General features: G+C 34.3%; 1 protein-coding gene across 2 annotated transcripts in view; it reads left to right on the top strand.

Moving 5' to 3' along the window:
• Ets65A (DNA-binding protein D-ETS-3) overlaps positions 1 to 26370 on the top strand; it is a 164731-nt gene that overhangs the window by 108367 nt on the left and 29994 nt on the right. For both annotated transcript variants that reach the window (XM_073987861.1, XM_073987862.1), the window contains 2 exons: positions 1377 to 1460; positions 11601 to 11648. In XM_073987861.1, coding sequence (XP_073843962.1) covers positions 1377 to 1460; positions 11601 to 11648 — 132 coding nt within the window. The remainder of the gene's footprint in view (positions 1 to 1376; positions 1461 to 11600; positions 11649 to 26370) is intronic.

A 26370-nucleotide genomic window follows, 5' to 3' on the forward strand; every position in this document is an offset into this window, starting at 1 on the left:
GTCCATTGAAAATAAATTAAGTCAGCCCATCTCATGTCATCAAGCATGTGATCAGGCGTAAATCTATAAAAGATCTGAGCAATTGCCACCATTAGTGAACCTAGTTCTGGTAGTAGTAGTATTTTTTACTGTTTCAAATTCGTAGTAGGTACATGTTTTTTTTTTAATATTGAAGCAATATATATAAAGAAGGTTAAATAAAAAATAAGTTTTAATATTTCTTATGAGGCACTGACCTATGATCGTCTGCCTCCTATAGATTAATGTATTATTAACAAGCTGTACAAAATAACGTTAAGCTAGAAATTAAATTCCATTAATAATTGATTTCTATATTCTACACAAATTCGTATGTAATTTGATAACTGCCTCCAATTTACAATATATCCGTTCTATACGTTTATTAAATCCCCTTCATTTAAAGATTCTAAATCTGAATTCTTTCAAAGCTGGACAACGTCCTAGAAAATGCTGAAGATTCTCAATTTCCAGCGTGTTGCATAGCGAGCATAAGGGATTTGTATTTGGATCGAATTGGTTTAGGTTGAGTTTTATCATGTCGCTTCTGGCTTTAAATATCCACATTTGATCTTGTGGTTTGAGATATTATGTAAAATCTGACTACTGTTGGATCCAATTTTGAATAAAAACGGTTTGTCTGCCTCGCCATGTTAGTAGCGGTGCTCCAGTATTTTAGTTGCAATGTTTGTGTGAGGTGATCTTTCGTATTGTTTAGAAATACGGGATCTATGTTGTTCTGTCTAGTAGAGCATTAAGATCTTTAGCCCAATATATCTGTTTTTGTATTATTTTGTTTCCTAGTTTATGCGGTAATCGATTACTTGGATAATCAAATAGGACACGAATTATGTAATCAAGATGAGTTTTTAAGGCTGTGATATGACTCTGTTCTACACATGTTTCTAATCTAAGTATGTAAGTCGGTGTGAAGCTTAGCAATTTAAGAATTTTCTTCAGAAAATATACTTCTAGTTTATCAGTCTCATCAAAGTATGAAAATCGACATATTTGTGCACCGTATTGCTGTATAGCTCTGCATACTGCTAAAAACAACTTCAATTTTGATGCCATTGATATGCTACTTTTGCTTAGAAAGTATTTTATAGACACAGCCTGAGGGTATATTTCTGCAGCCATTCACATGGGACACAAATTTGCATTAACCGTTTACCTGAACAATGATTTTTGATTTTTTTCCAAAATATGTTTCAGGAAATAATTTTGAAACTTTTCAAAAATATTGAGTATTATTTGTTGCTCTACCAATAACATTGAAGCTAAGTGTTTCCACATTCTTTCTCCAATTTTATTTTCCAATATATTAAACAAATTTGTTTTCATTCGTATTATTTCAGGATACAGTTCAAATGCCCTCAGCAGCGTTGGAGTTAGTGTTGGCAAATCATCCTTGGATCCACATTCACATTTAAGACAGCCTGGTAAGTAGAGTGTGTATATAAGAGTGTAAATTAGAAAGCATACAAATCTAATTTGGTTTCCTGTAAACTAAGTCGTTTTCATCTTTGAAATATTATGTTCAATGCACTTGTTAAAAATCGGTCATCCAATATTTAATTTTTAGATATTCCGTAGTCTTTTTGGAGCATAAAATATGCAGATTAAGCTGTCACCCCTGCATAAGTACTTTTTCAGGATTCCATCTTTGAAACCCTCTTCAGCGACAAGTTTAAATATTATTTTCAGTTCACTTGTTAAACATCGGTCATCCAATATTTCGTATTTAAATATGATAGGCGCCTAAAAGTATGTAGATTTTTGAACTACCGTTGATTTGTCCAATACGAATGAAATGTAGATGGCATTAAATTAAAAATATACAAAGTAAGTTTGCGAAATAAAATATGCATGTTTTTATAGAAGAAAGGCTTGACTTGACCCTGGAGAATTATCTATCAATTACCTATAAAACATGATCAAAGCCATCTAAATCTTTTCAGAAAGAGGCGGTAAATATTATGTTGATTCTATTTGTTAAAAAACCGTACACAGCATTGTAATTGTCGAATACTGACATATGAACCCCACCAACTTCAATACAAATGAAGTGTAGATGGCGTCATATCTCGTACCTGCTACAGTACAATTTCTATAGAAAAGATTTTAGATAACATTTTCAATTTTTCAGAAACAGGCTGGAAATTTTCCTTTTACTTCTTTTGTAGAAAACCGGCAGTTGATATTTTATGCACAGTAATGTAAATTCTGCAGACAATATATGACATCTACTCCAATTCAAATGAAGTGTAGATGGCGTCATATCTCGTACTTGTTTTAAAGCAATTTGTGGACAAAATTCTGCGAATTTCTTGAGATAAATTCAAATCCTCTACAGAGAAGGTTATGACAAGCATTAAGAATCGGTATAGATCCTTAGGAGAGATTTTATAGCCGATTAATGGTCCTCTTTCGTCACATACAATTCAATTAATTGAAAAGGCATGTCCTTTTACATGGACAGCTTCCCAAAGTATGCTGGAGTAAATATTGATCCCAATTTAAATCAATCTACAACTTTTTCAAATGTAATTCGAAACATTTTAGTTGTAATTCGTAACATTTCATTTGTAATTCGAGAATTCTATTTGTAATTCGAATCATTCCATTTGTAATTCGAATTATTCCATTTGAAATTCGAATTATTCCATTCCTAATTCGAATTATTCCATTTGTAATTCGATTTATTTCATTTGTAATTCGAATTATTCCATTTGTAATTCGAATTGTTTTGTTTGAAATTACAAATGGAGTAATTCGAATTACAAATGGAATAATTCGAATTACAAATGGAATAATTCGAATTTCAAATGGAATAATTCGAATTAGAAATGGAATAATTCGAAATACATATAGAATAATTCAAATTTCAAATGGAATAATTTGAATTACAAATGGAATATTTCGAATTACAAATGGAATTCTCTAATTACAAATGAAATGTTACGAATTACAAATAGAATTCTCGAATTACAATTAAAATAATTCGAATTACATCTGAAAAAGATGTAGACATTTACACAGAAAAAAATTTAGCCATTTGATAATAAAATTCAAAGATTCAATCAAAAATTGATCGATTTTCCGGCGATAAAAAATTTTTATATTGACAAAATTCAACAAAATTATTTGATCACAAAGTAAAAATACAAATGATAAAATATTTCACCTATTGACAAAATTATTTATCAAAATATTCCACATTTAGCTTGATATGTCAATATTTAAAATATTTTATCAGTTCAATATAAAAAAATCGATAAATATTTTAGTCAATATTAACATTTTATTGTATCAAATAATTTTATCGAATTTCGTCAATCTGATACTTTTTTTATCGCCAATTTTATTTTCTGTGCATATATGTGTATATGCAGGTGCATATACCGGTGACAAAATTGGGGTTTTTACTTCCCTTATAGGACCACACTTTTTTTCCGAATGTTTCCAGGTATTTTCATTACATATCCCAAGCACTTTCACTTTCCTAGTTTTATCTCGCAATGCTGTTCAACTCGAAAAAAATCCAAAATTGAACTTCGTTTTAAAGCTACAGCTAAATATTTGATATTTAATGTTATAATACCCCACACTACCCACTACTCCCGAGCAAATAGCAATTCCAAACAGCCGTTCACAAGTGGCACTTGAAAAGAAACAAATACGAGTACTTTAAATACCCTTTTATTTGTTGCTGCTGTAGACGAAGACGAACGACAGTGACTGACTGTGGAACCATGACGAGAGGATAACAATGGGGACAATGACGACAATTCCAAAACACTTGAAACGCATTTGCGGCAATGACACATTAAACCGAAAACGAAAAGGAGTTTCAATTTTCAATTCAAAAGCAAAATAGGGGAATGGGTTTTTTTGTTTTTTTTTTCAAAACAGGGAGAGGGATAGAGTGTCTGGAGTAAAGAAAAAAATGTGCAAACAAAAATGTAAAAAAGAAAAAAACATTCAACGCAATGGATATATTTGTACGAATGTCCTTGTTTGGACTCGTAATGTAAACGCCAGTTCGGCTTGAATGCGTATTGAATTGTAATGAAATGGCAATTGAAACAAAGTTCTGGGTTCGTTGCGTTCCAGTGATGTGGTGCGGTGTGGTGGTGTTGATGGTGGTGGCATTGTTATTGTTATGCTTTAGTGCAAACAAATAGTAATCCGCAATTAGAGTACTAGAAAATGTAGTTCACACAAAAATAGTAACTGTAGCAGCAGCAACAACAACAATAGCTGTAAAGGATAAAACAGCAAAACAACAAATAAATAGCTATTGTCGTTGTTATTCCATGACTTAATGTGATGTCGACCTGTCAAAAGTTGACGGTCACGAGCAACTTTTTGTTAGCTGAATAAAAGCTTGGGAAAACAGTTAACAAATAATCGATATGAAATTATTAAGATGGTCGGTCGCTTGTATGGCAAAAAAATAGTAATGCATGGTTGATTGTTTTTGTTGTTATTTTTTCGGTAACAATTCATTTGACTGGCAGTTCTATTCATAATTTGATGATTACCGTGAATAAGAGTGAGCTAAAAAAATAACAACAACAGATGATGAAGACGCGTGGCATTTTTTAAATAACTTACTTGTGTATGTGTTATATTTTATGGAGATTTAAATACTAACACACGCGACCTATCAAGTAATGTCAACTCTCTTTTTCTGTCATTCATTCGTAAAACAATAACTTCATCACTTGATCATAAAAGCCAAGCATGATGGTAGCCAAATCTCTTTTCGACCTTTTTTATGCTTATGCATTATTCTTGCATTAAAGTCCATTTGTTACTTCTTTACTTCTCATCCTTTAAATTTCGGAATTATTTGCCTTAAAAATATATTGTTGTTACAACAATGTGCACTTCATCACTTAAGACTTGTGCCACCACATGCAAATATGTGTGTTCGGAACAAGCAAAACACTCGTAAATATATTATAAGACAATCAGTGGTCATAGTGTACGTTAGGGTGGTTCCACAATGAGTTATAAAATAACAAAAAATATGAAATATACATTACAAAATGTAAAATATAAATTATAAAGTAAAATATATAAAAGATAACGTATAAAATATAAACCATAAAATATAAAAGTATATAAAGTATAAGATATAAAATACAAAATATAAAAGTATTTAAAGTATAAAATGTAAAATAAAATATATAATTTATAAAACATAAAATAAAAAATATAAAAAATAAAATATAATATATAAAATATAAAATATGAGATAAAAAATATAAATATCAAATATATATAAATATAAAATATGAGATAAAAATAAAAAAATATAAAATATAAAATACATATAAAATGTAAAATATTAAATCTATAATATAAAATAAAAATTATAAAAGAATATAAAATATAGGATATAAATTTAAATTTAAAAAGCAAATCTTTTTAAATAAAAATCTAATGTTGTTCGTTGGTAATGGCATTACTTGAGAACGGCTGGGCCGATTTGGATGACCCAACTTAGGCTTTTATGCAAAGAAAATTTGAACACTCCCAATTTCTACAAAAAGTACTGAACTGATGTTCCTTAAAATGTCAGGGAAAGTACAGGGATGACCCACGGTGAAAATGGGCTACAAATTTAGTTTCGGAGAGGGCAGGGTACTTCCCCTATACCATATTTCTTAAAAATGTCATATTTAAAATAATTACGAATGTATCGGTTTGGAAATTATTTTGCGATACAATTTGTAACGTGTTTTTCTCGTCGGCTGGGGTAACTTCAGTCGCGTCCAGTATCTCCATAAGGACCCACTAAACCTTACGAAATGAAAAGACTAGTATTCTCCCTATCCTGGGGGCTAAATCGGGGACTTATTAATTAAATACTAATTTACAATCTTTAATTGTTCCACAAACATCCCATACGGGACAAGGGGACTTCTCAATGATATGGCACCTACTGTTTATCGCCGAGTCCGAACGGCGTGTCCTTAAGACACCACTTTGTAGAGAAGTTTTACATGGCTGAAATACTCAGGAAATGTCGCCAACATTACTGAGGGGTATTTTGCCACAGTTGAAAATTTTGATGTTGACTGCCCGAGGAATCGAACCCACGACCATCAGCATGCAAGGCGGATGTGCATACCATTGCACCACGGTGGCGCCTTGTGTTTAAATGCGATAAGAAAGAATTCAATGGGCATATATTTGGATTAATATTTGGCGTAAGTATTAGCAGACTCGCTGGGTTAGCGGGTTCTTCTTCGGGGGAAACGGTTTTGTTTGTGTTCGGCTGTGAATGGTCGGGAATACGATGTATTGAGTGTTCGGCTGCAGATGATCGGGAAGACGATGTATTTGGTGTTCGGCTGCAGATGATCGGAAATACGACGCATTGGATGTTCGGCTGCAGATGATCGGGAAGGAGATATGTTCGGCTGTTGTTGTTCGGGAACACCATGCGTTCGGCTGTTGATGTTCGGGAACATGGCTTCGGGTGTTGATGCTCGGGTATCGGTGTTCGGGAAGACGATATGTACGGCGTTCGGATATTGACGTGGAACAAATGACCCGTAGGCCCTGTAGAACTAAAAACCCCGAAGGTCCAGTGCCGAATGGAACAGATGGCTCAGAAGCCCTGTAGAACTGAAAAACCCGAAGATCCAGTGCCGAATGGAACAGATGACCCGAAGGCCCTGTAGAACTGAAATACCCGAAGGTCCAGTGCCGAATAGAACAGATGAATCGGAAGCCCTGTAGAACTGAAAAACCCTAAGGTCCAGTGCCGAATGGAACAGATGACCCGAAGGCTCTGTAGAACTGAAAAACCCGAAGGTCCAGTGCCGAATAGAACAGATGACTCGGAAGGCCTGTAGAACTGAAAAACCCGACGGTCCAGTGCCGAATGGAACAGTGCAATTTATTAGCCACCAAAATTTAATGGGTAGCTTCCAAAAGCATTCCCAACTCGGCAACACAAAGCGTACGTTGACGGATTTACTTACTTACTTACTTAGCTGGACCATTACAGAACATTTGTTCCATAGGCCGAACTAAGGAAAGATCTCCAATTCTCTCTATTTGTTGCTTCGCACTCTGGAATACCGCGCCTTTTCATCTCTTCGTCCACTTGTTTGCACCATCTATTCCTTGGCCTGCCAATTCTGCGTGCACCGCCAAGCGGTTCGTATTTATACGCCTTTTTAGCGGGTTCATCTTCACCCATTCTTATGTTATGGCCTAGCCAACGTAATCGCTGCATCTCGATACGTTTATCTATACTGATGTCATTGTATAGCAGATACAGCTCGTGGTTCATACGACGTCGATATTCACCGTCAACGCAGATTGGTCTGTAGATCTTTCGAAGAATTTTTTTCTCTCAAACACATCAAGCACTGCCATGTCTGCTGGCGCAAATACCCAGGCTTCGGAGCCATACATCAGCACGGGTAGTATCAGTGTTTTGTATAGCGTTATGTTTGTTTGACGAGATGTGGCTTTGTTTTTAAACTGCTTACTTAAACTGTTGGCCAATACAATTCTGCTTTTTATTTCACTACTGATGTCGTTTGCTGTGCTAACGGCAGTATACCTCGGCACCGAAGTCTTTTACTACCTCAAAATTATAGGAACCAACTTCCACAGTTGGTCCGAGCTCAATAGACGCATTGTGCGTCGACACCATCAACTTGGTCTTCTCACCGTTTACCGCCAGACCCACTTGAGCAGATTCTCCTTCGACCTTCACAAAGGTATCAGTTACTTCTTTTACTGATCGTCCCATGATGTCTATATCATCAGCATAAGTAAGTAACTTGTGGCTATTGGTGTAGATTGTGCCACTTCTTTTGACGTTTGCCTCTCGTATAACCTTTTCCAGTAAGAAGGAGGCAAAACTCTTCGGAGAGGTTCTTTCCTATATTAATTGAGGATCTCGTGTCAGTTAAAGTCATTTTACAAAGACGAATGAGCTTTGCGGGGATACCAAATTCAGACATAGCTTGGAATACCTTTGAACGCAGCGGGCTGTCGAAGGCTGCTTTACAATCGACAAAAAGGTGGTAGGAAGAGATCTGCATCTCTTAAGTCTTCTCCAGGATTTGTCGCAGGGTAAATATCTGGTCAATGGTGGACTTGCCAGGTATAAACCCACATTGGTATGGTCCAATTATTTCGTTGACCATAGGCTTAAGTCGTTCGCACAATATCCCTGACACGATCTTGTATGCAATAGGGAGTAGACTTATGCCCCTATAGTTAGAGCATATAGTCTTATCTCCTTTCTTGTAGATGGGGTACATGTTACTCAGATTCCAATCGTCGGGTACTCGTTCTTCCTGCCAGATGCGGTCTTTACCTCATCTTGGCTGGGCAATATACATTCAATACAATCTTCTGGGATTGAATCTGTGATATCTTCGTCGACTTCGCTGCTATTGGATATCAACAGGTTAGAAAAATATTATTTTCATATCCTGAGCACACTATCTGTATCAGTTACCAAATTACCTTGCTGGTCTCTATAGGAGGAGGTTCCTGTACCAAAGCCATCAGTTTGATGCTTCACTCTTTGGTAGAATTTTCGCACTTCATTCTGGCTCCTGTACATCTCGATTTTTTCACACTCCCGCTTTTCCATCTCCCTCTTTTTTCTGCGGAAAAGACGTTTCTCCTCCCTCCTTTTCTCCCGATACATCTCTGCTGGTCTCTACAGGAGGAGGTTCCTGTACCAAAGCCATCAGTTTGATGCTTCAATCTTTGGTAGAATTTTCGGACTTCATTCTGTCTCCTGTACATCTCGATTTTTTCACACTCCCGATTTTCCATATCTCTCTTTTTCTTGCGGAAAAGACGTTTCTCGTGCGCTACATTTCTCGTGCGCTACGCGTTGCTACGGATTGTAAAGTAGCCCTATATGCCGCATTTTTCTCTTCGGTAGCAGCACGACACTCCTGATCATACCAAGTATGGATTTTGCGGCTGTTTGCATGGAGTGTGCAATACTTTGCCATTGCTCTGATATGTTATCGGGACGAAGAGTGCTTTGATTAAGCAATTGGGCTAGTTGAGTGGAATATGCTGTGGCTATCTGTTGTGATTGCAGCTTACCGATGTCTAACTTTCGTGTTGTGTCTGTTCGTACTTTGTTTGCTACGTTTAACCGGGTGCGTACCTTTGCTGCAACAAGGTAGTGGTCCGAATCAATGTTTGCGCATCGGAACGATCGTTTATCCAACACGCTCGATGAATGTCTTCCATCTATCACAAAGTGATCAATTTGATTTCTTTTTTTCTGACCTGCACACAGCTAGGTGCCCTTATGAATGTCGAGATGTTGAAATGTGGTGCTGCTAACTACCATGTTTTTTTGCCGCTGCGAAGTATATCAGCCTCATACCATTGTCACTGTAGAGACTGAAATTTCCGACTGTTGGGCCAAAGATATTTTCCATTCCAATTTTGGCATTAAAATCGTCTAGTATAATTTTAATGTCATGGGCAGGGCAACGGTCATATGTTTCTTCCAAGCACTCATAAAATATATCTTTGGTCAGTTCGTCCTTGTTTTCAGTGGAAGCATGAGAGCAAATAAAGCTGATGTTGAAGAATTTTGCTTTTATTCGAATTGTAGCAAGTCTTTCATTCACGGGTGTGAAGATGGAGACCAGGTGTTTTAACCTCCGACCAACTACAAATCCGCAACCAAACTCATGCTTTATGTCATGGCAGCTATAATACAGTGCGTCACCTTTAGGTGTTGTTGTGACGCCTTTCCCATTCCATCGTATTTCCTGTATGACAGTAATGTCGGCCTTGTACTTTTCAAGTACATCTGCCAATGCGTAAACTGTACCTTCTCTATAAAGATTGCGAACATTCCAGGTGCAGATTCGCAGATCATGGTCCTTTTGTTTTTGATTTGTTTTTCGTTTCTTTTTTTTCATAGTAGCCTGGTTTTTCTAGGGGAGGGTTACTAACCCTGCGCCCAAACCCATGTTTTTAACGTTCTTATGGGTGAACGCGCGGCACATGTTAGCTCACTACCTTTAACGGGTGTTAAAGGCAGTTCCCCAGGTGACCCCACGGGAAGGTCAGTGTCCACTTGAGATGAAAGAGGGACCAAGATAAATCCTGGACTTTGCCATGTTAAAGCCGGTCAGGATCATTCCTTGGTATCTTTCATCCCCTACGTCACCCATAAAATATGAAATATAAAATATAAAATAAAAAATGTAAAATATAGAATATAAAATAAATAATTATAATATTTTTTATTATTTTATGTTTTAAAGCTTTTATTTTTTATATCATATTCACCACCCTAGTGTGTGTTATTTCCTTCCATATTTTTATTCTTTGTTTATTTTTATAAAAACATGTCTATGGACATAAAGTTCTTAATAAAGTACAATAAAATGTTATAACTCTTTTTTTTTGCTGGCTGGCTGCTTAGCTGAATGACAGACTGGTACCGGTGATGTTGTTGTTGCTGCTGCTGTTTTTGTTGTGGTTGTTCATTATTGCTTAATGGACACTTGAACATGCCTCTCAAGGTACCAGAAATGAAACTAACGTAACATAAAATACAACACAATAAAAAAGGATATATGAATGAGCAGCATACACACATAAACACAAGTATTATGAGAAGTTCTCTCGCTCATTGCATTTCTGTTGGTATCTGTAAGTGCCACGCCTTCAAGGACTCTTAACAAAATGTGCAAAAATTGTGTTTTACAATAAAATATTTGGTATTTAGTTGTGGATACACTTTCCACTTCAAAGTCGTTTTTTCGTTATTTCCCGTTCTCCTTCAGCTTTAATATTTTGTATTTTTTTGAAATTCGTTATTCGACAACATTAACACAAATCATCATCATTTGTTGTTATATGTAAGTTGCTTTGTATTTGCTAAAGAACGCTGATTTTAAGCGCGTGCCTTTGGCCACTTCAATATTGCTAATGCTTTTGGCATTTGGTTCTAGAGGTTCTCTTGCGGCTGCACTTATGCCAAGTTCCTGTGCTGTATGCATTTACACACCTACGCTGTTTTCAAGTGTTTGCGGATTTGTTCCAGATGGACATTTGTTACAAAATGAAATTTTTATTTATAATGAAGAGGGATGTTTGAAATCTAGGTTTGAAAATAAAGCTTCGGAAACGAGGGCGGAAGTTTTTGTTTGCTACGAAAACTTTTTAGATATTTATAAACATGTACATATGTATGTACCTATGTTAAATATATTTTATATATGAGGAAGTGGATTGTTTCTAACACTAAAAGTTTCTGCTGAATGAGGGACAAATCACTTCTCTAAATGGATATGCAAAATGTGGCTTTGAAGAACATGGGCTGAGCGTTTTGAAATACTGTTATGGGCTTTCATTAAAAACCAAAATTAGAAAATATTTAAAATTTCTTCGTTTGAAAATTCTTTTGAAAATATTCTAAAAAATTGGCGAATATTAAAATCTGCTCTGCTGATACTTCAAATATATTCTTGAAAATCTATGATTTTTTTGCATATACATATACAACAAGAAAATTAATATATGCCATAATTTATTAATTCTTTCAGATCCATATCAAATGTTTGGAGCGACCAGCAGTCGCTTGGCAAGTTCTGGTAAGTATCACCCACACATATTTATTTATTTTTTAAGGGACTTTAATTTACCCGCCTCTGACATAGTACTTGTAACTAAATTTTGAATATTTTAAAAAGCCATAAAGATACAGGTGCTAAGATAATTTACCACCCCCCCACCATCATGGTAGCCAAAATCGAGCACGTGTTCTAACCTAACATTCTATGACTAGTTTTGTTGTAGCTTTTTTTGTAATTCACATTAACTTATTAGCATATTGAGGTGATCTATGCTTCACATGCAATTTTTCGTAAAAGATTTCATTCCCTTTTCATGTGGAACCTTGAATGAAATAATGAATGGAAATGTTACACCTTCCATTCTTTGTATGTTCATTCAAATGCAACACATTTATTATTATTTTCAAATCAAATTAAAATTATCCCTTATAGCTCACACTGATTGTCTGTTACACGAAAAAAAAACAAAAGCACACTTACACACAAAGGGGTGAGTGAGCCTAAGGGAAAAGGTGTTTTTCTGACTTGTGAAATAAGTCAGTCCTTTTTAAATAGGGCAAAACACGAATAAATGATTTTTTGCGTTTCATTTACTCGTTGCTTGTGCCAAAGCTAAGGAGTGTCAAGTTACACGTGCCGATCATTGTCTGGGGATCAACTGCTTGGTGTTTTTATTTTCCAGAGAAAGGGTTAAAGTCTTTCTAGTCATGGGTGTTAATGATTTTTTCGAGTTTTTTTCCTTTCTGTTTTGTAAGAGTATATTAAAAATTCATAATGCATTTCAAAAAGGGTTACAAGGTAACATATTCATCATCATCATGTAGTATACGCCCATAAGAGGCGTGATTCTTTTCTTTTCCATAATAGTAATCATAAATCAAAAGAGCAACCAAGGCCTGGGAAAGAGTTAATTTTATTGTCATTAGAAAACATTTAAAGGTTGGTATTTTAGAAGTAATGGAACGGCAAAAAGCCAATGCTACGCTACGCAATTCATATGCTTCTTTAGCACGGCTATATCGGCCAACCCCTTAGGGCACCTCTTTCTCAAATGTTCAAAATGTTAACTAAAATGGGGCGAACAATAACTCTCGAAGGGAGTTACTGATTTCTTCCAGACTTTGAACATCGAATCATTTCTTCCAGATATAGATCAGGTTCGAATGTTGCGACCTGACATAAGGCACCATCGACAGTCAATCGAAGAAAGCTTTTGTGCGGACTTTCGGCCGTAATTTCAGCCTCTCACCCTTGGATGAATGCATGTGGAACCTCCTTGATATTATAATCAACTTCAAATTTTCTGATTTTCAAATTTCGGCTTTCAATTTAACCTTTTTAGATTGGGCCATATGAATGCGGTCTGGTCGTTCTATATCTGTCTACTCTTTCGTGTATCTCGCACACGAAATTTCTTATTTTATTTTTGTCTTTAAGAAGTGTAATTTATAGCCATGTTTCAAATAGTTTTGAATTTGTTTGCTGTGTGCAATGAACGGAAACAAAGAAACGATTCCCGTACCATACACACAAAGTCACAAACTTTTAATTTTTCCTGAATCGTTTCGTTCTCAATACAAAACAAAGCCACACAATTTTCAACTGAAGAAGAACAGAACTGTACGATTGCTGAAATGTACTTCGGCTATGCTGTTACGACTTGTTTCATTCACGAACGAAACAAAACGAATCGTTTGCCAGTGTTTGTTGTGCAAAATAATCAATGACACATTCAGACACACACACACATTTGATTGTTTAACAACCTAATAAGCTTACATCACATACTTGGAACATACTTCGGTGGATGTTTCAATCAGCCACCAAACGTTTGCAAACGCTTGCAGTGTGTATTGCCCAGTTTTGTTTTCTATGAGTTGTTGTGAAGTTGAGACCTTTCACTTTTCGTTTTGTTTGCACTCACGAATGTAAAAAAACGAAACGAAACTAAGCATAACAAAACAAAGCCACAAACTTTTCAAGTGAAGAAGAACAAAACTGTACGTTTGCTGAAATGTAATTCGGCTATGCTGTTCCGACTTGTTTCATTCACGAACGAAACAAAACGAATCGTTTGCAAATGTTTGCGGTGCAAAATAATCAATGACACATTCAGACACACACACAGTTAATTGTTTAAAAACCCAATAAGCCAGCATCACATATTTGGAATATACTGCGGTGGATTTTTCAATCAACCACCAAACGTTTTGTGAGTTGTTGTGAAGTTGAAACCTTTTCATTTTTCAAAACGAAACTTAGCAGCTTAGCAGCAGTTCGGTCAACTTGCGCTATGTTTCGTTTCGTTTTGTTCGAAACGAACGAAACGAAACGTTTGCAAACGTTTCATAAAGTTTTTTTCCGTACGCTGGTTGTGTGGCTGTGCCCGCCGCTCCTAAAGGACGATATAATACCAAGCGTCATCATTTAGAATGACTGAAGAGCACGATAAATGACGAATTGATTATCCGATTTGTCCGAAACTTTGCACATCGTACTTCGATCATGTTCTATATCGGGCAACTCCTTGGGGTACCTCCCTCACAATAGTTCAAACAAGTATATTTTGAAGGCTGTTCGATCATCGTTTATAAATGATAATTGCTGTGGTCCTGTTTACAGCGAAATATTTCTTTTCGTAGGGATGTGGCCATTAGAGCGACCCAGAAAAACATACATGTGTTTGATTTGAACTCCTACCCCCTAATTTTTTCGATTTGACACAAAAACCTTATATATGAAATTTTATGACGATCAGGGGCTCAATTCTGTTTCTATGAAAATGTAAATGAAAAAATTTTTAACGGAAATAAATGTCATATGAAAACCCCGGTGCGCCTTAAGTAATTTTAAATGAAAGGAGCTTACACCTTGGAAGTTTTTGCGGATTCTGAAACTACAATGTTCATAGATGAGAAAAATCAAAATCGCCGGAGGGTTTTTTAATAAATAAAACGCGGTCAAAGTTCAAATTTTTAGGGCTTTATTATGTTTTCACTATTTTGCTCGGAAATCGCAATCCCTATCAAAATGGAGCTTAAGAAAGGTGAATTTTCAAAGGTGAATTTTCAGGAAAAATGTCTAAAAACTGCATTTATGGTCCAATCAATGAAAAAACTTTTCCACTTCATTGTTGTGGCTAAAATAATCATATACAAAAAATGTGAAAATTGAATCAGATTTCGATATACATACATACATATGTACATAGCTATACAGGGCCCAAAATACCTAAAATCGGCTTATCGGAGCTATATCAAAATCCGATGCGATTTTCACCATTTTTTGTAGAATGCGGTTTTTAGCCAAAAAAATTAACTGGTAAAAATTTTCATCGATTGGACCATAAATGCGGCTTTTAGAAGTTTTTCGGGAAAATGCCGTGTGGCCGTCGGTCTATGTGCTGACCATGCTTCCTGACATAGTGACCCAAAAATCCTACTGTGACCAACTAAAATGCCTAGATTGGTACGACAACTATTCACCCCAGTGTTTTTTTTCCAATGGACAGATCAAGTTCGAAGATGGGCTATATAGGTCCACGTTTAGGAATAGCCCCGATATAACGGTACCACCCGATTTAAGATATTTTGAAGATTTTATATACATTTTTTAACAGAACTAGCTGAAATTTGGCACTTGAGGTCCCCAATGGCCACGAAGATCCTTCATTAAAAATTGTCAAGATTGGTCAACGGTTTCATATAGGCCACATATAACGGTACCACCCGATTTAAAGTACTTTGAGGATTTTAGATAAATTTTCCGCCCAAAATTGGCTCCATTTTGGCACTTGACGTTTTAAGAGGTCAAAAATCTTCTGCACCAAAAATGGTGGATAGAGGTCCACATTTTTGTATAGGCCCCATATAACGGTACCTCCTAATTTAAAGTATTTTGAGGTTTTTAGCTACATTTTTGACCGAATTAGCTGAAATTTCGAATTTGAGGTTCTCAATGACCAACAAACTTCTCCACTAAAAGTTGCCAAGATAGGGCAAGGTTTGGGTATAGCCACCATATACTGGCATCTCCCAATTTAAAATATTTTGAGGATTTTACAAATTTTCATTAAAAAATTTGAAATTTGAGGTTCTCAGTGGTCCCAAAACTTCTCTACACAAAGTCGTCAGCATAGGGCAATTTTTTGGTATAGCTACAATTTTTAACCGAACTATCTGTAATTTGGCATTTGAAGTTCACGGAGTTCCCGAAACTCCTCCATCAAAAATCGTCCACATAGACCCATGTTTTGGTATATCCCTCATATAAAGATACCAACAGATTAAAGAAATTGTTAGATAATTTGTTTACCTAATTTAGGCATTTGGGGTATCCGTGGTCGAACAATTTTTGATTAACAATTTTAAATTAATTTGAGTTTCGAGTTGATCTGTTATCACCTAAGAGGTACATTGAAAAATTAGGAATCCACCGAAGTCCCACACATTCAACCATTATGCTACTTTTCACGGGTATTTAAGTCCGATCATCAGGCATATTAGAACGTTATTATAGTGGGTGGACGAAGGCTAAGCTTGCACACTAGCACTTATACCACAAATCAATCGAAAATTGTGTATTCGAATTATTTCTTTATTTTAATGTCAGTTATTTAATTCCAAACTTTTTCTATAGTCCGACTTGACTGACAACCGTATTTTCCATTCTTTTCTTTATTTGTATTTGTCTTTCTGTATCAGAATATTTGATCATCAATACATATTTGTCATCGGAAGCTTTGACAAGTTCAGAATATTTTATGGTGGAGGCTATACAAGTTCGGCCTGGCAGAACCTAATGTTTTTTACTTGTTGTTTTTTTATTGTATTTTATTTTATTTTATTTTATTTTATTTTATTTTATTTTATTTTATTTTATTTTATTTTATTTTATTTTATTTTATTTTATTTTATTTTATTTTATTTTATTTTATTTTATTTTATTTTATTTTATTTTATTTTATTTTATTTTATTTTATTTTATTTTATTTTATTTTATTTTATTTTATTTTATTTTATTTTATTTTATTTTATTTTATTTTATTTTATTTTATTTTATTTTATTTTATTTTATTTTATTTTATTTTATTTTATTTTATTTTATTTTATTTTATTTTATTTTATTTTATTTTATTTTATTTTATTTTATTTTATTTTATTTTATTTTATTTTATTTTATTTTATTTTATTTTATTTTATTTTATTTTATTTTATTTTATTTTATTTTATTTTATTTTATTTTATTTTATTTTATTTTATTTTATTTTATTTTATTTTATTTTATTTTATTTTATTTTATTTTATTTTATTTTATTTTATTTTATTTTATTTTATTTTATTTTATTTTATTTTATTTTATTTTATTTTATTTTATTTTATTTTATTTTATTTTATTTTATTTTATTTTATTTTATTTTATTTTATTTTATTTTATTTTATTTTATTTTATTTTATTTTATTTTATTTTATTTTATTTTATTTTATTTTATTTTATTTTATTTTATTTTATTTTATTTTATTTTATTTTATTTTATTTTATTTTATTTTATTTTATTTTATTTTATTTTATTTTATTTTATTTTATTTTATTTTATTTTATTTTATTTTATTTTATTTTATTTTATTTTATTTTATTTTATTTTATTTTATTTTATTTTATTTTATTTTATTTTATTTTATTTTATTTTATTTTATTTTATTTTATTTTATTTTATTTTATTTTATTTTATTTTATTTTATTTTATTTTATTTTATTTACTGCATGATGTTTTTCCAATATAAGAAGAATTATGTTTTGTTTTCGATTGGATCTGTCAGTGGAATAATTAGTCCCACTATTTATGATACTTACCGCACAAACGCCTACAAAACTACGCTGAGATCTTCCGAAACTTCTCGTGTCGTCACGAAAACTATTTATTATCTAGTTTTCATGATATTACATTAAGTTACCTAAAAATGGTGTGTTTTGGAAATCGAAAATCATTCAAATCTTCCATAACTAAATATAGAAGATTTGCAGAAAGTTCTATCAAAAATCGAAGGAGTCAAAGTGCGGTATAGTCCAATAGTAAACCAAGCCTCTCCCATTTTAAGTGTTTTTTAATGGATTATCAGAGTAAAAAATCTTGTTTGTAGAGAACTTCTATTTTTTCCTACTCCGACCATTGTGCCCTTTCCCTGCTTTTTGCCTTCCAACTTACCACAAAAAATTGTTAATTTAATTTTACTACCACATTGCGGAAATAATTACTTGCTTGTAATCTTGTAATTTTCATATTACTCACCCAGACACAGAAGAGTAGAGAGACGAAAGAAAGCCATAAAATAATTTTCATAAAAATGTCAAAAACTTAAACAAGGATAACAACATAGCAACAATGTTAATTAAATATCAAAATATGTTCCAGAAAAAAATTTTCTATTAAATCCTTAACTATTCTGGCTGGGCCCAAAAACAAAAAAAAAAAATATTTGCTCCTTGGTTAATTTCTTATTTAAGATACAAGATGGGAGTAGCCACATATTTTGCTTTTCTCTTCCTTTACTTAGATTTTTTTCTGTAGACTTTTCAAAAAAGAAAACGAAGAGAAAAAACTTGTGATGGCTATAAATTGCTACTGTCCGAGTGCATGTTTGTTACTTGTTCCCTGAGCTGGTCTTACCAGCTGGGCTACAACAAGTTGCATGCTAAGACCATTTAAATTTTCACTGAATCTTTAGAATGCTATTATTTCTATTGTCGTCATCATTGTTGTTAGCTGCCATTGTTGCACCGGACTTGGAGTAACAAAGCGGTTCCGTGTTTAAAGGAAGCTATAATTAATCAAAACAGCATTTTTGCCACCATCACATCTAAAAATTTCCAAAACATGAAACTGCCGGCAGCCATCCGTCCATGTGTATTTTTCTCCATATTTGAGAGAAAGTGGTTTTATTTTTGTTGCATGAATCACTGCTAAAGGTGATTTTTATATATACTACCACAAGACTCCCACTAGGAAGTACCACCTTTAAATCAAACAATTCGCGTGTCTTACTCTTGTTTCAGTTCTAAAGGGGTTTTCTAGGACTTCATGTTAAGTTTTGTTATAAAAGTTTCTTGGGGAGCTGGATTAGTTACAACTCCTGCAATCGTCTTTGGAAAGGAAATGTGGCCAAGCAGCAATAAAACGACATGGCTTGCAAATACTACACATTACGTTTATAAGGGTGGAAGAAGAATTTTCAAGGGTTCATGACAAAGTGAGACATTAAAGAGTGAAATGGTACACTATTTAGGCCCAATGATATTAAACGTCTTTCTAATAGAAGGGTCCAATATGTGAATCTGCGCCTGAAATGACCAAATCGTCCTTAACAAAAATGTGAAGAAGTAAAAGACCTGTAGGAAGTCTTCTATCTATAGAAGGCTTGTAGGACGTCTTCTATTTATAGAAGACCTGTAGGAGGTCTTCTATCTATAGAAGACCTGTAGGAGGTCTTCTATCTATAGAACACCTGTAGGAGGTCTTCTATCTATAGAAGACCTGTAGCAGGTCTTCTATCTATAGAAGCCCTGTAGTATGTCTTCTATATATAGAAGACCTGTAGAAGGTCGTCTATTTGTAGAAGACCTGTATGAGGTCATCTATTTATAGAGGACCTGTAAGAGGACTTCTATCTATAGAAGAACTGTAGGAGGTCTTCTATCTATAGAAGACCTGTAGGAGGTCTTCTATCTATAGAAGACCTGTAGGAGGACTTCTATCTATAGAAGCCCTATAGGGGGTCTTCTATCTATAGAAGACCTGCAGCAGGTATTCTATATATAAAATACCTGTAGGAGGTCTTCTATTTATAGAAGACCTGTAGGAGGTCATCTATTTATAAAGGACCTGTAGGAGGACTTCTATCTATAGAAGACCTGTAGGAGGTCTTCAATCTATAGAAGACCTGTAGGAGGTCTTCTATCTATAGAAGACCTGTAAGAGGTCTTTTATCTATAGAAGAAATGTAGGAGGTCTTCTATCTATAGAAGACCTGTAGGAGGTCTTCTTTCTATAGAAGGCCTGTAGGAGGTTTTCTATCTATAGAAGACCTGTAGGAGGTCTTCTATCTATAGAAAACTTGCAGGAGGTATTCTATATGTAAAATACCTGTAGGAGGTCTTCTATCTATAGAAGACCTGTAAGAGGTCTTCTTTCTATAGAAGGCCTGTAGGAGGTACTCTATATCTAGAAGACCTATAGGAGGTCATCTATCTATAGAAGACCTGTAGGAGGTCTTCTATTTATAGAAGACCTGTAGGAGGTTTTCTATCTACAGAAGACGTGTAGGAGGTCTTCTTTCTTTAGAAGTCCTTTCCTCTATCTATAGAAGACCTGCAGGAGGTCTTCTATCTATCAGTAGAACCCCTGTAGGATGTCCCCTATCTATTATAGAACACCTAAAGGAGGTCATCTATTTATAGAAGACCTGTAGGAGGTCACCGATTTATAGAGGACCTGTGGGAGGACTTCTATCTATAGAAGACCTGTAGGAGGTTTTCTATCTACAGAGGACGTGTAGGAGTTCTTCTATTTATAGAAGACCTGTAGGAGGTCCCCTATCTATAGAAGACCTGTAGGAGGTCTTCTATCTATAGAAGGCCTGTTGGAGAAGACCTGCAGAAGGTCTTCCATCTATAGAAGACTTGTAGGAGGTCTTCTATTTATAGAAGACCTGTAGGAGGTCCTCTATCTATAGAATACATGTAGGAGGTCTTCTATCTATAGAAGACCTGTAGGAGGTCTTCTATTTATAGAACACCTAAAGGAGGTCATCTATTTATAGAAGACCTGTAGGAGGTCATCGATTTATAAAGGACCTGTAGGAGGTCATCGATTTATAAAGGACCTGTAGGAGGACTTCTATCTATAGAAGACCTGTAGGAGGTTCTCTATCTACAGAAGACGTGTAGGAGGTCTTCCATTTATAGAACACCTAAAGGAGGTCATCTATTTATAGAAGACCTGTAGGAGGTCACCGATTTATAGAGGACCTGTAGGAGGACTTCTATCTATAGAAGACCTGTAGGAGGTTTTCTATCTACAGAGGACGTGTAGGAGTTCTTCTATTTATAGAAGACCTGTAGGAGGTCCCCTATCTATAGAAGACCTGTAGGAGGTCTTCTATCTATAGAAGGCCTGTTGGAGAAGACCTGCAGAAGGTCTTCCATCTACAGAAGACCTGTAGGAGGTCTTCTATTTATAGAAGACCTGTAGGAGGTCCTCTATCTATAGAATACATGCAGGAGGTCTTCTATCTATAGAAGACCTGTAGGAGGTCTTCTATCTATAGAAGACCTGTAGGAGGTCTTCTATATATAGAAGACCAATAGGTGGTCTTCTATCTATAGAAGACATGTAGGAGGACTTCTATCTATAGAAGACCTGTAGGAGGTCTTCTATCTATAGAAGACCTGTAGGAGGTCTTCTATCTATAGAAGACCCGTAGAAGGTCTTCTACCTATAGAAGACCTGTAAGAGGTATTCTTTCTATAGAATACCTGTAGGAGGTCTTCTATCTACAGAAGACCTGTATGAGGTCCTCTATTTATAGAAGTCCTGTAGGAGGTCTTCTATCGATAAAAGACCTGTAGGAGATCCTCTATCTATTGAATACCTGTAGGAGGTCTTCTATCTACAGAAGACCTGTATGAGGTCCTCTATTTATAGAAGACCTGTAGGAGGTCTTCTATCTATAGATTACCTGTAGGAGGTCTTCTATCTATAGAAGACCTGTAGGAGGTCTTCTATCTATATAAGGCATGTAGGAGGTCTTCTTTCTATAGAAGACCTGTAGGAGGACTTCTATCTATAGAAGACCTGTAGGAGGTCTTCTATCTATAGATTACCTGTAGGAGGTCTTCTATCTATGGAAGACTTGTAGGAGGTCCTTTATCTATAGAAGACCTGTAGGAGGTCTTCTATCTATAGAAGACTTGTAGGAGGTCCTTTATCTATAGAAGACCTATAGGAGGTCTTCTATTTATAGAAGACCTGTAGGGGGTCATCTATTTATAGAGGACCTGTAGGAGGACTTCTATCTATAGAAGACCTGTAGGAGGTCTTCTGTCAACAGAAGACGTGTAGGAGTTCTTCTATCTATCTAGGAGTTCTTCTATCTAGACCCATAATAGGTCTTCTATCTGTAGAAAGTTTTTCTAACGCCTTTATTTGATTATGCAGTCTTACACCCTAACATACCTCCTTATTTTTTTGCCCCCATGTCTCACCTTCTAATTCCCTTTTCCCCGCACTAAATTTATATGTATGTATATTACTTTTGTTGTGGCTCTTGATGTTGTTGTTGTTCTGTGTTTCTTATTTATGTATTGTTCTTGAATATTTTTGTGGGTGAAACAAACCATTTAAATGTCGCGTCGCCAAATGGTGGGCGATTGTGCCTGGTTTATGCTAATTCCGGTTGAGTTTTACCTACGGTGATATATATATATGTATAAACAAACAGCTAAATATACATACATGTGTATGGCTAGCAAAATGGTGGCCATTCATTGTCCTTACATAAGACAGGTTCGGCGAGTGACTAGAGCTGAGGTTTTTACAAAGTTTTCCACTGTTTTTCTTTTTTTTCTAACATTTATTTTGATTTTTTTCCTTTTATTGTTGTTCTTGTCTGCGGGTGGTTGATTTGTTGAATTAGGGTCAACATTCCTTGCAATAATAATGTTAAAGAAAGTTATAAATGGGTGGAAAAAAGGAGCTAGGCAGGGGGTTATAGAAGGTGATAGTTTACCTTAAGGTGTCATAAATCATTGTTAGGGGCGCTTGAAACTATTTTCCAAACTTAAAGTTTGGCATTTTATTTTATGGTCCGCTTGTTTTTTTTTTCTTTATTTTATATTTGGTAACTTAACGCCATTGCCAAAAACCCTTTATAGTAATATTGTAACATTATTTTTTATTTTGTTGTTAATGTGATATACCATATTACAAAATTGTCATAGGTTTCTCCATAGTGGTCTAGTTTGACTATCCTGCATTCTGATTTGAGTTAATTTTTTTGTCTATTCTCTCATTTATTGCAAGTATTTCACACAACCCTGATCAAGCACCTTGTAAGGCGTTCCATATTAGCAACCATTGGTTGTTTGCTACCGATAAAACAAAGATTGGCTTTAACAACAAAAAGCAGCTGCTTTGATGTAAATAACGCAAACAACAAACTTCAAAAGTCCATTGCATGTTGGTAATTAAAATATTAACAACATGCGTTTTTTGTTAAATTAAAATTACTTTCCGCTGATGGCTTGAAAAAGCCAAAAGAAATATGTTTATCGTTTCAACGAAAGACGTTGTGGGACCAAAATGACGGAAATCAAAATTAGTGCAAGTGTTGGTGAAATATTTAAATGGAGACCACTAAAAGCCTGAGGAAGATGACGACGACGACGAAGGAACAAAACGGCCCAAAACAATTATAAGGCATTTAGTCACACAATACACACACACATTATCAAGGAGTAGTTTGTGAAAACGCATACATACATACATATCGTCACCATAAATGCCGGAAGACGTAACCCACAAAAACAAAACTTTACAGGAGAAGCAAAAAACGTTATAAAATGAAAACGGTGTTATAAAATATCGAAAAATTTTAGTATCGTGTTTTAAGACAGAGAAGAAATATATTTTTTGAAAAAAATTAATTTTTTTTCCAGAATGTTAGAAGCTGTGTGGGTTACGTCTTTTGGTATTGTATTTTTCTGAAATACTAAAAGACGTAACCTACAATTTATTGAGTATACATTTGAAGAAACTAGTATAAATGAAATATTATAAACAAATTAGGACTGGTTTATTGGCCTACGCGGTTAAGCGAACTTTAAACTAGCCATCTGACGGTGTTGGGTTCAATTCCCAGTCTTGACGTTGATATTTCAATGGACCACAATTAGGTGAACTGTTTATTCCAACCATCACTATAATTACTTATAATTTCAATTGTATTAGACGATATTAAATCTGGAATATTATACTTATTGTTGTATTTAAGTCAATTTATTGACAGAATATAGTTCATATAAATTAAGTGATCTGTAACAGTTTAAATGTAACTTTTAATTGTCATAAGGAATGTTGTCATAAAAGTAATGACAATCACTTGGAATTAAGCGTTTTAAGTCTTGCAGGTGTTGAAATTTCTTTCTTGAAACTTTTAGCCTTTGTGTGTACATCTGAGGAGGATTCACTGCCTCAAAATTTGTCGGACTTCTCTATGGTAGAATCTGCTACTCGTCTTTGATATCAAGTTTAAAAAAGATTATACTGCTATGATCAAAAGCCAATGCTCGCAGTGACTGTAGGATTTCCTGTCTTTTTGTATAATCCAAACCAATACAGAAAATTTGCGTTTTTTCTGGACCTATTCGATTATTACAATCAGTTGATCTCTATTAAACCATGGGTTAGTTGACCAGACCATCTTTTGCAAATTTACAGCCTAATCGTATCCGTATTTAAAGAATACATCTTTGTACTAGAACGACGTGAATTTTGACCACTTACACGTTTTCGTATCAACGTCTCAAATTTTGAACATTTCCGTTCGTTCTTTCTCTTGGAAAAATGAACAATATCGGGACGAGCATTGCCTTCCGAATAACCACTTCCTTTTGTCCGGTTAACATATTGTTTTCCATATGTGCGTTTTAGATGTTTATTTAAATCAGGGCATAGGTCTTCTGTCATCATCTTCAATTATTTCAATTATGGATTTTTTTTGTACGACCAGTAAAAACCGTCTAAAGTCAAAGTTATTGCTTTAAAAATTAACTAAAAGAATGGTCTTTGTGATTTTTGAAAAAAGCTAGCATTATTGAGATATGATAACCTAAGAGTCAAATTACACATATGGAGAAATAAGCCGAGTAAAAGACAAAACTGTTAAAGTAGCTACACCATGTGATAGGTATTTCCATAAGCTTTCATACCTTACCCATTTTGTAGTAATCGGTTCAGTAGAACTGGGTCTAACCCGGTTTTGAACCTGGACTTTCGGGTCAAATAACCGGTTAACCGAATCCGCCCCGTGGAAATTATACATTAACTCAATAAGCCCTCCCTCTGGCATTATAATTGCTGCAAATATCAAAGAATACATTGTTTGTACTGCTGTTTAGTTTTGAAATAATGTGGGTTACGCCTTTTGTGTTCTATGAAAATTACAGTATGCTGTTACGTCTATTGGCATTTCTTGAATAGGATCGTTATTTTAAAACGTAGAAGCTTGAAATTTTGCCAGAGCATGTATTTTAGCTTAATATATCAGATTCCATCAAAAAACGAATTTCCGTTTCCATGTCGGTTACGTCTTCCGGCATTTATGGTGACGATATATTATTTACTTAAAAACTGTGTTGGAAAAGGTTAACAATTTTCACAAATGCCATGGAAAATTGCTGTTGGATGCAACATTAACATCCATTAGTATAGTACGTGTGGCGGCGGCAAGGCTATACTTCTACGCATCCCCCTCCCTCTTTACCCCCATTAAAAAACAAGTGTTTAAGACTTAAAGCTTCACTTAGCGGTTGTGATTTGCAATTAACACAATTCATTCATTCACCTATTCATTGAGTCATTGTCAGTCATCCGCATAGTCATTACTTGCTGTTCTTTATCTGACTCACTTGGTGTTAACAAAAAAACAATATCTTCTATTCTTTACGCTTTCAACTCCCAACAACCCTTAAATATCGTAAAACATAGCATTTTCATCCCCCTTTCCTTAAGAGTCACAGAGAACAATACCTAATTGCCAAATGATTAAACGATTTATGATGTTCATCACTGATTGTTTGAAGTGCCTAACGAATTGTTTAATGGCCTCATCAAGTTGTCGTATGTGTTATTGTTGTTGTCATTGAGAATTGTTTGTGGTTGATTTTAATTTCTTTAAGAGTTAAAGGATTTTCTGTGTTTTTTCGTTTAAAGATTTTGGTTACGCTTTGCAATTCCAAAAAAAAGTGCCGAAATACTTAAAGCGTAAATCGAACCATGGGAGGTCCCTGAGCCTTAGGCAAAAAAATGTGACACTTGTTGTCATAATATTGGATTTTAACAGATGTCAGGGTTTTTTGTGCTGGAGGCTTTAAGGGTTTTTATTCCTCCAATTAGAATTTATCTATTCAATAATTACTATTGCAATCAGTATGTAATGGATTATATAAATATGTTTGATTCCACATAGAGGCAGTTTCGTAGAATTATTTTATTTATTCAAAATCGTTGTGTGTGTCAAAATTTGAAGTATTTGTAATAATTATAAAAAAAATATCACATAGAGAGATTGGTAAATTATTCAATGGCAGAAAATATTTTCAAATCAACATTTTTAAACAATATGCCTGTTTGCGTACTCGATAATTTGTAATAATTATTACTAATGTTTCAGTTTTGACAGTTGTATAATGGAAAAGTAGCTGAAAAAGATGTCTCAGCAACATTTAGTAAGTTAAAAGACACACCAAATGTTGAATCAACATTTTCTTGTGTTGACACAACATTTGTATATATAGCGTCAACATTATTCAATGTTTAATAAAAATTTTTCATTGTTAATAAACATTCTGTTAGATTGAACAATAAGTCAGTCTGAGAACTTGCTAAATTTTACTGAACGAATTTTCTCAGTACTGTTTAGCAACATTTCGATTATGCAATTGTCAAAATTTGAGTAAAAGGACA

The sequence above is a fragment of the Musca autumnalis genome, unplaced genomic scaffold (assembly GCF_047663935.1).
Source record: "Musca autumnalis isolate F117 unplaced genomic scaffold, ASM4766393v1 scaffold_4, whole genome shotgun sequence".
Taxonomy (NCBI): Eukaryota; Metazoa; Arthropoda; class Insecta; order Diptera; family Muscidae; genus Musca; species Musca autumnalis.